Source organism: Gekko japonicus, unplaced genomic scaffold (assembly GCF_001447785.1).
Source record: "Gekko japonicus isolate JY-2015 unplaced genomic scaffold, Gekko_japonicus_V1.1 scaffold97, whole genome shotgun sequence".
Classification (NCBI taxonomy): Eukaryota; Metazoa; Chordata; class Lepidosauria; order Squamata; family Gekkonidae; genus Gekko; species Gekko japonicus.
Window position 1 is genome coordinate 1,611,359 of NW_015170278.1, and position 14,647 is coordinate 1,626,005.

A 14,647-nucleotide genomic window follows, 5' to 3' on the forward strand; every position below is an offset into this window, starting at 1 on the left:
ATGGACAGGGTAATTAGAAAGATATCGCTTTGAGAGACAAGAAACGGACATGATAGAGAGAGAAATATAGGGGGATGGTGGTCTGGGACAAGCATTCAGGCCGTGGCCATGCTGACAGCAGATAACCCTGAGCCTAGAAGATGCTCGGTGTTATCAGATGTCGGTGTGCAATTCTCTTCTGAACTTTTTACATTTAACCAGGTACCTATTTTTTTTCCTTAATAGCAAAGTAAGCCCCAAGTGACACAGGGATCTGCAGGGCAAATCTCTTCCTAGAACAGCCAAGACGGTCTCAGGCAGCTCCTCCACAGAGTTCACCACTCCCCATATGTGCTCTGTGCCAGGCACTAGCTGCTCTTGTGGTGCCATGCGATCAGTAGAAGCCACACACTAGGAACAAAGCACCGGATGGAAAGCTGTCCAGAGCTGTTTGTTCTTGCCCAGACAACGTCACTCTTTATCCTGCTTTCCGACATGGTTGGGGCTCTGAGTCCTTGGCCTTTAGAGCTGCCACTCTCTATTATGTGTAGTAACCCAGAATTCCTAATCCCGGAATACCTTTCAGATACACGGGAAAACAGTAGGGTAGCCTCCAGGTAGGACCTAGGGACCCTGTGGAATTACAGCTCATCTCCTGACTACAGAGATCAGCTCCCCTGGAGGAAGTGGCTGCTTTGGAGGGTGGACGCTATGGCATTGCACCCTGCTGAGGTCCCTCCCCTCCCCGGGCTCCACCCCCAAATCCGGAGGTGTTTCCCAACATGGATCTGGCAGCACTAGCCCTCTATCCCCCACTGGTGGCCAGGGGGAACCTGGCAGCCCGAGAGAACACCTGTTGCTCTAAGAATGCACGGCAGGGGAAAATATTTCTCTCTTCCTGTTTTTACGCCAGAAGCCCTGAAAGCCCCCACGTATGAAATGTGCACTCTGGAAAACATTGTTACCTGTGATGATGGCCATCAAAACATTAGGTCTTAAAGGGGGTGGTGGCTAGCCTTGGCTTCTCCACTTCTCTCTGGCCTCTGCAGCTCTGCCCCATCGTAATGTCGCCCCTCTTCCTCATTTCCCTTTCCCATACTTTTGCTTTGAACTCAGGTCCCATTTCCACCAAGTTATCAACCGGGGATTGGGGATGGCTCTCTAAAGGGCAGGCGTTCATTTCAGGGGGATTCCCAGGGAAGATGCAGGCTTGTGCGGTGGGCCCGGCTATTACAAGCAGAAGCTGCTGGACTGTTTTGTTGCTGGGGTGCAGCTCCTATATGTCCAGAGCCCTCTTCAACAACTGTGGGGTTGCCCAGGCAACTCAATCTAAGGAGGAATCTATTGCTGTTACTAGGGAAGGGAGGAGGAAAAGAGAAAGTGTCCCCATGCTTTTCATGAGAATTATCCTGTGGATCAGACCGTCCACCATTTCATGCCTCTTCTGCGGGGGGGACAGGACGGGACTAGTTTTCTCCTGTGTGTCTGTGTTTAAAATGGAAGCATGCTGATGATTTTAGAAGGGGAGAGAGAGAGAGAGAGAGAAAGCATGAATATAACTGTCAGTAAGCAAACATGCCTCCATGAATGTCTGAAAACCTGTGCTATGACTATTAGACAGTATGCACCTCTCTCAGGGACAGAGCACATAGTTAGCACGCAGAGGGTTCCAGGTTCAAGCTCTCCCTGCTGGGAAAGACCTCTTGAGTGCTGCTCAGTAAGCCGTGCTGGGTAGACGGTCTGACTCAGTAGTTTGGATCCTGTGATTTTTGCTGATCCCTCCCTCCTGCAAGAGACCCCATTTCCCCCCAAGCTATTGCTGTGGAGTCCCCTATCCCCCAGGAGCAGCATTTCGGGAGGCTTGGGGGCTATCACGGGGGTGGCGAGGGGTTCAGCAAAAAGTCATCCCCCCCCTTCCTTGTGCACATAGAAATCTAGACAGGATCCAAGCCAATCTAAGGGAGCATTTCTTTATCTATTTATAGCCTTTCCTTCTTCCATCGGCTGCACAAACAAATTCTCAGGTAATGTGCCTTCCAGGTCAGATGCAGACTTCCTTTAGTTTCAGCAAGGCAGCCGAATCATACTCCCTCCTACCACACCCTACGTCATCTATGCCTACATACTTATGCATGTCTGTATATTTTGGTGCAATCGCACATGATTATAAAGCTGCAGTATGTTCTTCAGGCCATAAGCAATGATGAGACCAAAGCATAAGGTAGGAATGTGCTTTTCAGACTGCAACTAACTGAAAACAAGCTGAACATGCCCTTGGTCATTAATCTCAGAAGGGTACCTAATCTCCTGAAGGACAGCTCTGATTCTTGGCAGATCTGGCTGTTTTCCTGGCAATAATGCTGCACTCAGCTTTCTGTTTCGTTTTCCCTGTCCTATCCTGAAATTACTGTTTCCCCAAAGGGCACAGGGGTATACACTTAGCAGATGTGTGCCTGACAGACACAATGACCAACCAGAAAGTTAAGCCTATGTTCACATAACACAGTGTCATTCATCGCTGACTGACGTTTCGAGGCATAGCACTTCCCCCAATCACACCGTTGGCTCGATGGCTTAATGCTGTACACAAGCTGGGGAGCACTGCTTGGCCAAGCCCTTCCAGCAGTTGGGTGTTAGCCTGAGGGTAGCAACAAATATTTTGCTTGCACTCTCTCAGAGGCGGGCAGGAGTGAGACATCCTTCTCTAATACCCTCCCCCAGGCCCATAGCCAGAATTTATTTTAGGGGGGGGGGCAAATGAGTACAGTGGTGGCCAGCCCATCATTATTTAGTTATTATTTATACTTTATTAGTTATTTACCAGTTTTTTACTTGAGACTCAAAGTGGATTACGTGGCATAGAACATGGTAATCAAACTGCATGAGAGAACTAATAAAAATGCACTAGGACTAGGCGTACAATAATGACAAAGATGCAAAAAAGTATCAAACATGCTATGTCAAGCGATGCAGAAAATGGAATTACAAAATATGAAAACAATGCTGTAAGAGCATGATAGTACAACAAATCAATAATATATAACGTACACTATGAAATAGACTACTGTCCTGTTCTGTATAAGCTTTATAAAAATGCCCTCCAATGCAACTGTTTTACATATTTTGCAGAATTAAAGAAGTGTGAGAGCCTTCTTCCAGTTACTGAAACCTGAAACTGTAAATTCATCCTTCTATTCTCTGTAAATCACTAACTCAAGGCTTCTAACGGTGCCACCCAACACCCTGCAGGCTTTTAAAATCAGGGTTCTTCAACCCTGCTAACTGCTAATTCTGTTCTAGCCAATTGCATAGAGAATTCACCCTTGGAAAATTTATTACAGGATTCACACTTTTTACTCAACACCTTCGTTTTTTACAAAGAAAATTTACACCTGAAAAAGTGTGACCTGTAATGCTGATTGGAGGGGGACAACAAATGATTGATGGGGCACTGCCCTTTTCTGTACCACTGTGGCTATGGGCCTGCTGGCAACCTCACTCAAAGTCTTTACTCATGTAGTCTGCAAGGCAATAAGGGCCTTACTACTTGGGATGGGAAGCTGGTCCTTTTGTACTCTGTTCTCTCTTCGTTGCAAATTGATTGGTCACCCACTTTGCTTTGCAGAGCAGGAGGTGTTTTTGTTTGTTGCTGTTTTTTGACCATCAATCCACAGCTGCCTTATGGAGACTCCTAGTGGGGTTTTAAAGGCAAGAGAGACATTCAGAAGTGTTTTGCTATTGCCTTCCTCTGCATAGCAACCCTGGTATTCATTGGTCTCCCATCCAAGTACTGACCAAGGCTGATCCTGCTTAGGTTCCAAGATCTGATGAGTCTGGGTTAGCCTGGGCTATCCAGGTGAGGGCTAAAAACGAATACTTTCTCCTAATAGTAAAGAAAGGACGGTGCGCGCGCACACACACACGCGCACACACACAGAGGGCAAGGAGAAAGAGTTCTCTGTGTGAGATGATCTCTCAGCTCATCTGAAAGCAGCTCTGGGAGAGAATCCAGTTATGCTTGAGTCCACTCATTTACATGTAAAGCAGGGGAGTCATTTTTATTTTACAAAGTTAGAGCGCATGACTGAGGGTAGACCAACCCTCCACACACACCTCTCAAGTTGCTGTGCTGAATGCAGGCAACCTTTCCCTCCCACCTTGGCCTCCATGAGAATTTAAATTGCCTTTAGAACAGGGAAGCTTTCTCCTACCTGTCTAAACATTGGGGAGGGAGCATCCTTTAAGTGATAGGTACATTTGTGGAGAATTTCATCCCCACTGGTTAGGAAAGCCCCCCAAAAAGTTTCAGATGGGAATATACTTCAAGCCAATGGAAACCAATGAGAACTTTATCCAAATGCTGTTAAACACTCTGAAGATAATAATACTAAATAATACAAGTGAAATCTGTAACAAACACAATGAGCCAAACCCCAATAAAATTTCTGCGCATACCCCTAGAATTCAGTCCAGGAAAGTAAAACCTGTAGCAACCAATGAGGAAGTCATTCTACTTACCTGGTGTCACTGTGCAGAATGAGGAGCACTGCTCCCCGCTGTATTATTATTAGGAAGTGTATTAGGAAGATTCCTCTCTTCCTCTAGGGGGGATGAAGTCAGTCCAGGGTGATCCACTTAGTATCTCCTGGGTTAATTTCTGCCCGTGCCTAAGCAGTGATTTCATAATGCAGGCTTGTTAGGTTTCATTTTCTTTCTTTTGCATTTAAAGGGGCTGGCCCTGCAACTGTGAAAGCCAATGACAAACCTCTCCTTCCCATCACAGAATAAGAGGCTTAAGGTGGGATCAAAATGTGGATGGAGGGGCTACCTTTCATTGCCCTTAGTAGGGGGTTAACCACAGGCTCCAGTGCTGCATGTTTGCACATTTTTCATGCTGTTTGGCTCATCAGGCCACTTTTGAATGCTGTGGGCTGAACTGAGGTCTCAAATTCCATCCTGTTTGACGAGTCTGCTTCTTCCACAAATGCCAGGGTTGATTTCTGGATCCCCCGCACCACCACCCAAAGGGGACTGGAATACTGGCTCTTTCTTTGACTCAGCTGACAAAATGTTAATGCAGACTAGCATCTTCAAAGGGAAACTTGAGAAAAGCTGAAAAGCCTTACATCAAAAATTAATGGAAGGTATACCTGCAAATAGTAATGAGAGCCAGGGCTACTGTGGAGAAGTGGCACGGGGGGGGGGGCCTTAAGATCTCAAAGGCTTGGTTCAGGGGACTGTGTTGCCTGGGGGAGGTAGAATGCAAGTATTTGTGTTGTATATACCAATACAGGTATGCTTAATCAGGTGCCTCTGATCCCTGCATTTAGCACCCAGCATTCTGAGGTAGATGCCTGGCTTGTCCACACTGCTAACAGGGATGAGAACAGGTCAAGAATCAGATCCATTCTCCTGGCATTACCAATGTGGTAATGTCCCTGATGTTACCAAAGTGGAAGATCTGCCATGCATACTATAGCACCTACCATTTTGAAATCTTCTACCCTGCACAGTGTAGACCAAAGGACCAAAGAAGGATACCAGGAATCGCCCATACACATGTACCCCTAGTGCAGTGAGGCTCTAGTTTTCAGTGTTCTCATTAAACAGACAAAATAGGCAGAACCCAGAGTTGAATGGCATGCCTGTATTCCAAATAAAATTCTTCTTTTGATTCTTGAGCATAATGTGCTAGCTGCTCTCTGAAATCTAACATCCACCATATTCTAGTCCTTCATTTGCTTTAACACTGGGACTTTGAGAGGTCCTTTCCACACAAGACCTTAAATCCTGGTTCAACCCTGTCCCCAAACTTACATTCTACACTGCACTCGAGTTCACCCCTGTAATGATCTTGGGGTATTTTTTGTCTCCACATTACCTTGAGGTCACCCTAGCTTTGCCCCACACTTGTCCTGGGATAAATGGATGCTGTTATAACCAGGGATAAATGCAAGGAATTGTGACGTGAGTTGAACTCTGATAAAACCAGGGATGAGATCCAAGTATGGAAAAGACCAGTCACTGAGTACAGTGCTTATGAGGGGGAAGACCTAGGTTTAAATACCCCACTCAAGGTCTAAATACATGATACACTGTTTACAGCCTGTTGAGAAAACTTGCATCTGCACATGTACTTGATGTGCTACACATACGTTTCCCCAACAGGGCAAGTAGCAGATCCCCCCAGCCATTTCAGGCTGGGAAAATGGTATGGGGGTGGGAAGGCTTAAGCCCCTTTTCCCCATTTGTCATTGTCCCAGTCCACTCCCACATGCCTGAGAATCTACATTTCAGGCGAGAACTCACAGAACACTCCTGCCTGACAGGACCCAAGATGGACCTGGAGACATACCCAGGAGTACTGTATTGTAAGGCTCTGATCCACCATAAAGGTGTGACCCTGGGAAAGCTTTCTCTTTCAATCTAACCTACCTCACAATGTTGTTTTGAGGATGAGGTCCAGGAAGGAAGGATTTTGGAATGTTTATGTCATGCTGAAACATTTCCCAACGCAACCTATATATTTCCAGAGCTGCGGTTTCCATATTGCTGTTAGCTTAGAATTACATGTGCTATGGCCACCATGTCTGTTTGCTACTAGCACACTCCATCCATTTCTCATTCACTAAGTTTTACTAATCTTTTTTCTCCCCCTATGCAGGGATGAAGAACTACCAAAGATGGTGGCCATGACAAAGAGTACATGCATCCACTGGCAGTTCATACTGCCATGAAGGCACTGATCACCTTGAAATAGACCTCAGGGACAATGCTCAACAGAACTCAGAGTAATTCTACCCAGGGACATGATATATTCTTTTCAATGGAGGTGTCCCAGTTCCAGGAGGCCATTGGCATGTTTTTCATGGTCATGCTAAGTGTCATTGCTTTGGTCGCCAACACAGCAGTCATGGTTGTTATCCTCAAGACGCCTTTGCTAAGGAAGTTCATCTTTGTCTGCCATCTCTGCCTAGTAGATCTGTTGTCAGCCATTTTTGTCATGCCACTGGGGATCATCTCCAGCTCCACCTGCTTCAACCGAGTATTATACAGCATTGCTGAATGCCAGACATTAATCTTCCTGAATGTCTGTTTCATCAGTGCCTCCATCCTCACTATCTCCGTCATCAGCGTGGAACGGTATTACTACATTGTTCATCCCATGAGGTACGAAGTCAAGATGACGACTGGACTGGGAGTCACCGTTGTGGCATTCATTTGGATTAAGTCCATCTTGGTTGCTGCTTTGGCACTGGTAGGCTGGCCTCAAGACAATGGTGCCAGCAGTGCCAGCAAGTGTACTGTCTATTGGAGCCCCGGAGCCCACAAGAAGATATTTGTGATTATCTTCAGCACTCTGTGCTTCATATTGCCCACCTTAATCATCTTTGCAGTCTATGGCAGCATCTACAAAGTGGCCCGGATTGCTTCCCTGCAGCATGTTCCTGCCCCATCCTGGACTGCCACACCCAGACAAAGATCAGACTCCATTCACAGCCAAGTCACTATAATCACAACCAGGAATGTGCCTCCCAGGCTGTCACCTGAACGCTTGTTTGGTGGGAATAAAGCTGCCCTGACACTGGTCTTGATTGTAGGACAGTTCCTCTGTTGCTGGCTGCCATTCTTTTCCTTCCACCTACATTGCTCCATGAACTCTCCCTCTATGAACCCTGGCTATGGCGAGATTGTCGTGACCTGGCTTGCCTATTCTTCTTTTGCTATCAACCCTTTTTTCTATGGGCTACTGAACCGCCAGATCAGGGAAGAGTTAGCCAAACTGGGGCGACACTGCCTCAATAAGCCTCTGAGTCAAGAGCTGTGTATCTCCAGCCCAGAGGGATCCATCCAGGAGAACTTCCTACAGTTCCTGCAGAGGACCAGTTGCACAGTGGAGACCCGTTCCAGTTTTATTAATTCCAGCCCCAGGAACACTTTGGACCACACTGCAATGGGGTTCAGAATTCCAGGCCAAATCCCAGAAGAAACCAACTGAGGAAATGAGAGTGGGTTTAGGCCATTTCCACATCTTTCCCCATCTGGCTCTAAGTTAAAAGGAAGAAGAGGCTCCATGCACTGAAAGAACTGGCCAAGCCTCCTTTACTGGAGGAGCTGGTAGTTTCTTTTCTTGTAGGTATGGAAGTAAATGTAATGAAAATCGATTGTCCTTCTGTGATTGACTGGTCGTCCCTCTGCTGGGACCAGAGCTAGTATTAGGCAGCCATAGCCAACCACCTGGAGCAGTTCCAAATACAGCGGCACTTTTAACAAGTTTGCAGGCTGTACTTTGTAATAAAGAGCATTATGTGTAAGGACCTTTGTAGACAACCCCCAGAGTGCTTGTTATTGTAAGCACTGCCAGCCTCAAGCCACCACCATTGGTGCTATATCTTTCCCCACTCTGTAATGGAAGGGGGCCAGATTTTCCCCCTACATGTTTACTGGGGGGGGGAGATATGCCAGAAAGGAGTGCACAAACTCTTGAAATTGAGCATTGTAAACACATCAAAGCAGTACAGATAGGGGAGATTTGTGGCATTCATCCAGATAAGTATGGTGAGCATCCATAACCCACACAATTCACTGTTACAATAGTTGTGGTTGCCAGGAGAAACTGGATTTTACCAGCAAGCCAACACTGCCATTTGAGTGCAAGGAATATTTGATTCCTCTAGCAACTTAGGGATTAGGTGAGGTAATGTTCTCTGGATCATACTCAGACATCAGGTGTCCACCACGTATCCCCGATGCAAGAGTAGCTTTGTCTGGAAAGAGCCAAACATATGATGATTTCATACTGTGACCCTTCTGTACTGCAGAGAGGGTTTCCCCCTCATGCTTAGCCGCAAGTGGAGTTTGGGTTCCATATAGCACAATAGATTCCTCCTAATAATCTGTTCCCATGCGCAAGGTCCTGCTGTATGTCACGTGGAAGAAAGTTCCCTTCAGCAAAGGTTCTGTGCCTCTTCCTTTATTTCCAGTCAAATTAATTACTTCCTAGTCTCAGGCAATGAAAATGATATTTTAAAAAATTACCAGTGGCTTTCACTGTCTACAAACTGGAAAACAGTATTTGAGACTCCCCTCTAAGATTTGACATTTACAACTGATCTATAACTATGAAGAGGAAATCAGTCAGCTTATGAGAGAAACAGGAATTAATTAAGATGGAAGGAGGTGAGAAAACTGTGAATGGACAATAGCCCTAAGAAACTTCACTGATGCTTTTGGTGTTGACATGGGCTTTCAAAACTGTTGTTTTTTTAATTCTTTACAAAGTCTGCATTTGGTTGAAATATTTATATCTCTCCTTTCCTATTTAACCCAAGGCAGTTTTACATACATTACCACAAGGCCAAGCGGCACAAGTTGAAAACATTACCAAATATAAAGCCTCAAGTTCCAAACACAGAAATAAACAATGCACTGATTGCCCATCAGAAAACGTAGTTCTTGCCTACTTGGGCCTTCTCTTGATATCACCCATTAAAAAAGAACTATCTTGAGAACTTCGGAAAAGACTGTTTCAGAGGGGGTGGCCATGATGGTTTACAGAAGAAGAGTTAGATTCAAGTCCAGTAGCACCTTAGAGACCATCAAAATTTGGGGGGTATAAGCTTTCGAGAATCAAAGATCCCTTCATCAGATACATTAGGAAAGAGCATCAGAGATGGTTCCTTGTTGGAGTACCTCTGGAACACTGGTTACCAAAGTGGGCAATGCCGCCCCCTCGGGGGCACTGGAACAATCCAGGTGGGCTGGAACGATTCATCCACAAACTGCATCTTTTTGTCCACTTCTTGAAGGTAGATGTCTAGGGGGGAGCTGAGTAATCTTTTTTCCTGAAAAGGGGGCGGTAGGTCAAATAAGTTTGGGAACGAAGGTTCCACAATACAGGAACAATGATGGAAACAGCCCAAGGGGCTAAGATGTGGGACATGCCAAGCAAGAAAGGGAGACTGACAGGAGACACTACCGTAAGGAATTCATAAGGGTGGTCCTTTTTACATGTCAAAAATGTTTAAAAAATAAAGAAAGTACTAGAATGTAACGTAGTCAATAACGTTATTGGGACTAACTGTTAAAACTGAAAATAGCCACTTTGGGAGTTAAACTCGATGGTACTATGGCCCACACCCTGCCCTCCTCAGGCTCCATCCCCAAAATTTCCAGGTGTTTCCCAAAGTGGAGCTGGCAACCCTAGGTTGCTACTTCTTCTAAGAGGAGTAGCGGACACTCCTTCCTTCCTCATTCCCCAGGCAACTTTAAATACAGGATAACAAACCATGTGTGCCCAAACTCTTGCAAGATTAATTTAACGAGAATTTGGGAAACCCCACTAGCCTGCACTATGACTAAAGGCACCTGAGGGAGAACGGAGGAAGGAAGTATTACCTGCTCTGGTGCAGGGGCAGGAATAGTGCGGATGAGGCAAAGGTAGCAGCGGAGTCACCTTCTATGAATCTGCCACCTGAGGACATCTTGCTCTGCCTCCTTATAGAGACAGACCTGTAAGGGCTTGAGAATTCTCTTCAGAGCGACAGTTCCCAGGATTCTCTAGAAAGAAGGGATGTTTTTTAAACCAGTTTGATCCTGTGGTGTTAATAGGCCCAGCACTGGCTCTCCTGTGGTTCAGAGTCAGGAAATTTAACAGAGTTCTGTCAGTATTCTTAATATTGAGTGAGTGGCAGGTGGTCACTGATGGTTTCTGTGGAGAAGAGTGTTTCCATGGCTGTTGTGTGTAATCCTGGGATGATCAGCGATAAGGCCATTGGGGGGGGGGAGTAATGATGAAGTCAACCTGCAAGTTTTGTTTCCCCACTGAGGCAGAAAGAGAACCAATTAATTCCAACCGAGCAGAGCTATTGGTCCTCTGTAGACTTATCACTGGGTGCATTGTGACCTCCGAGTAAGTGCAGATGAAACAGACGCGCAAAACAGTGATTGCAGAGATGGCTCACACCAGTAGGCAGCAGTGCACAGTACCTGCCTGCCTAAAGGCTTTTCCAGGGAGTCAGCCTTAATCTAAAGTGAAAGTGACCTTTCAATTGGCTTGGTGTGACAAATACAGGCTGTCAGACTAACAGATGGAGGATTGTTATGCCTGGGCATCACTTGGGACTTACTCAGCAGTAAGGAACAACTCAATTTATTTCCAGGGGTATGCTTAAGGGCCCAGCAAAATATAAGCTGTGATATAAATTACAGAACAGTCTGGCCTGGTTGAGTTCTGATGAGTTTCACGCCAGCCGCAAATTTTGGTATCCTGTCTCAGCCAATGGCTAAGAGTGTAATTGTTGTCCGGCTTACCTGGAAGTAGACCCAGTAGGAGTGGCTTCTGAGTAAATTTACTTACATGAAACTACGTGTTCGACTCAAGGGCCTTGAGCAGAATCGCACTAATAAAGTTTTTAAAACCTTCTGTAAATCTGAATAGGACCAGGCTCAAGACAGAATTCTGTGACAATCAATAGAGGAGGTTCTCTGCGAGAAGAGCCCACACTGAATATGAACTGTGTTCTAGCAACAGTTTCTCCATTTGTGATTTAAAAAATAAGAAAAGATCCTAGTGATTTTTAAAATTCTGATGATTTTAACAACATTCAACAACAGGGAAAAGTGGAAGTACTCTGAGCAGATTCTGCCTGGGGTTCATCTATTTAGGAGCATAGTTGTACCAATCCAGCTGCAAGGTCTGTGTATAGAAGGAGGCTTTTGCATGCACCCTCACTGACACAACAGTGCTAACCCATATTTTACTGGCCTGCTTAATTTCATCACTGGAGATACATCTCTATTAAAAATGACATTGGGTGTAACTAGCTGCTCATAAGCAAAGCTGAACTGGAACCAATGTTCGCATGTGATGGTGCCATTTTGTTTTCTTCCATGAACAAGAGTGAAGCTTGAGGTTATAGGAGAGAGAGGAACAATAAGTCTTCCCCCTGACCTGGATGGCCCAGGCTAACCCAATCTGATCAGCTCTCAGAAGCTAAGCAGGGTCGGCTCTGGTTGGCACTTGGATGGAAGATCACTAAGGAAGTCTAAGGTCACTACACAGAGGCAGGCAATGGCAAACTACCTCTGAACATCTTTTCCCTTGAAAGCCCTAAGGGGATGCCATAAGTCGGCTGTGACTTCATGGCAATCTCTACAATCATCGTCTTTCATTTGGGAAGGCAAATGTCAACCAGCCTTGCCCAGGGGCTTGGAAACACAGTCAGAATAGTTATTATTGCCTCTCTCTGTCTTGTTATTTAGTTTAGTCATAGTTATTGACTCTCTCACTCTGCTACCCCTAAATGTTGACCACTCTAGTGATAGAACAGTTTCTATTGGAATTTTGTTTGGGGTGTCTTGAGATGGGTTTAACAGGAGCAAATATGAAATACTGTGTTTTACAGGGTATTTGAGCTAAATAGCTTGCTTAGATCTTGGGGCCTAGCTTAGATTCCGGCATGGGGGGAGGGATAATTCTGATTATTTTGGATAGGGAGATGCCAGGATTAAATGGTCATCATAACAGTATATTGTGAGTTTATTATCTGCCAAGGCTCTTCAACATAGAGGGATAATCTCTCATGTCCAGCAGTGGATTTAAATAGTCCCGGGCAGTGAGCAAGCTGATTCAGTTTTCCTTCCTTAGTAAGCTGAGTTGGTGCCCCTCTCATACCCAAGCAGTGTCCCTCCTCGGTAGACATGAAAAGAGTCTCATGATGTGCCTACAAGTGGCGTTCTGAGAATCACTTTCCTTGCTCCATACATCCATGCCTTCTTATCTAGGTACAAACATCAGGGCGGCATTCTCAGTGAGAAAATAATACATGGGCATTTTCCTGCTTTACTAGGTTGGCTGGGAAGCCACTGAGGTGGAAAAGAAGGGTCTAATGGCCCAACCACAAAGTAGCTTCTATGCTCAGTTCTGCTTCTTAAGCACTAAACCAATCGTGCAGAAGGCCAACAAGCAGGTATCTCTTTCTTGTAGCTTCATAGCAAGACTCCTGTCAGCCAACCCACACTGTTGCAGGAGAATGGATAGTGTAGGTGGCTAGCCCCCTTCAGAACTACAGTGTGGGTGTGCCCTTGGAGTCCATGCTCAAGAAGCTCTAAGGACATTTTATTTTGTAATTTTGAATCACTGGAAAATACTTACCACCAGGGCTATTTTTGGGCAGGAACGCACAGGAACGGAGTTCCGGCTGGCTTCCAAGTTGGCCACACCCAGCAGGAACTCATTAGCATAATAGGCCACACCCAACAGCAGAAACTCATTAGGATTGGCTACATTAGGGGTGTGTGGCCTAACATGCAAAGGAGTTCCTGCTACAAAAAAAGCCCTGGGTTTTGACAACAAACAAGGTAAACAGAATAAGAAGCAAAAGGTGGGTGTGGCTGGATGACCACACTTCTGGTAACATGGGGGTGCGGCCTAATATGCCAAATGGGCTGTGCTGTCAGGGGTGTGGCCTAATATGCTAATACGTTTCTGCTGTTGGGTGTGGCCTATTATGCTAATGAGTTCCTGTTGGGCTTTTTCCACAAAAAAAGCCCTGCTTACCACCTACACACAGACGTACTTACAGTAGGAATAGGAATTGGTAGAAGGATACTGAGAACACAAGTCGTGAGAGTCTAGCCCACAAATCAAGATTGTCAACAAGACTTACAAATAAAATATTTTCTATATATTGTTGCCAATAAACACTACATAACAATGAACAAATTCCATCAAATCATAAGAAAATCCTTGTATAAGAATACATCAATGTCGTCTCCGGATTTTATAACATTTCCTCAGGAAATATTCTATAAAGTAGTACAAGAGCTTTCATGCTCATAAAGTGCTACACACAGGACCAGGAATAATAGAATGCATTTAGTGGTAGGATGCTGATCTCAAAAGTATTCAGGCTGCAAAACATGCTACTCCCATTTCTGATGGATCCCAGGGTGCCGTGCTTTCTACTGAACCTTTAAAACAGGGAGTCTAACATCTGTCAGAAGCACTTAAGAGAAGGGAAAATGACATGCAAAAATAAGCTTCCGAATTTTAAAAACTAAGATCAAAATATTGAGTGATTTATTTTTTAGTTGAGCCCTGACCCCATTCTTTGACTGTGAAAGTTATTTAACAAAGAAAAAGGTACGCAGCTGGGAATGTCACATGGTACATTTAAGCTACAAGGACTTCACTCCTTCCATTACTAATCAAATAAAAAAGAGATTAAATAACAAAATCCACCATATCTCTGAGCTACTCGACATCCCAACAGATCTGTGCAGAAGAAACTAATGTGACGGGTGCTGGTGCCCTTGCATTGTGGACAGAAAGGGGTTGAAAGGGGCAGCTACAGCTTGCTGAGGGCACAGGATATAATGGGGGGGGGGAACCCTATCTGTCCCTTTCTACTCACTGTCCATAGAATGTTCTGTGTGATTGGACATGTGTGTGTACTTCCATCCTTTCCCATGTAATTTGCCTATCATTTATTTATTTATTTATTTCCCACCTGTCTCCCCTCACAAGGGCCACCAAGGAGGCTAACAATTTAAAATACACAATGATCACACCATATTTTAAAATAATTAAAAACCAATCTCCCTCAACATATATCACCAAAACAATTTAAAACAGTTAAAATACACACAAGACATTAAAAAAGCA

General features: G+C 45.0%; 1 protein-coding gene across 1 annotated transcript; it reads left to right on the forward strand.

Moving 5' to 3' along the window:
- The first annotated feature begins 6,751 nt into the window (after positions 1-6,751).
- On the forward strand, positions 6,752-7,978 carry GPR62 (G protein-coupled receptor 62). Its single transcript, XM_015417723.1, has one exon. The coding sequence runs from the start codon at positions 6,752-6,754 to the stop codon at positions 7,976-7,978; it is 1,227 nt and encodes a 408-aa protein (XP_015273209.1).
- Positions 7,979-14,647: the final 6,669 nt, after the last annotated feature.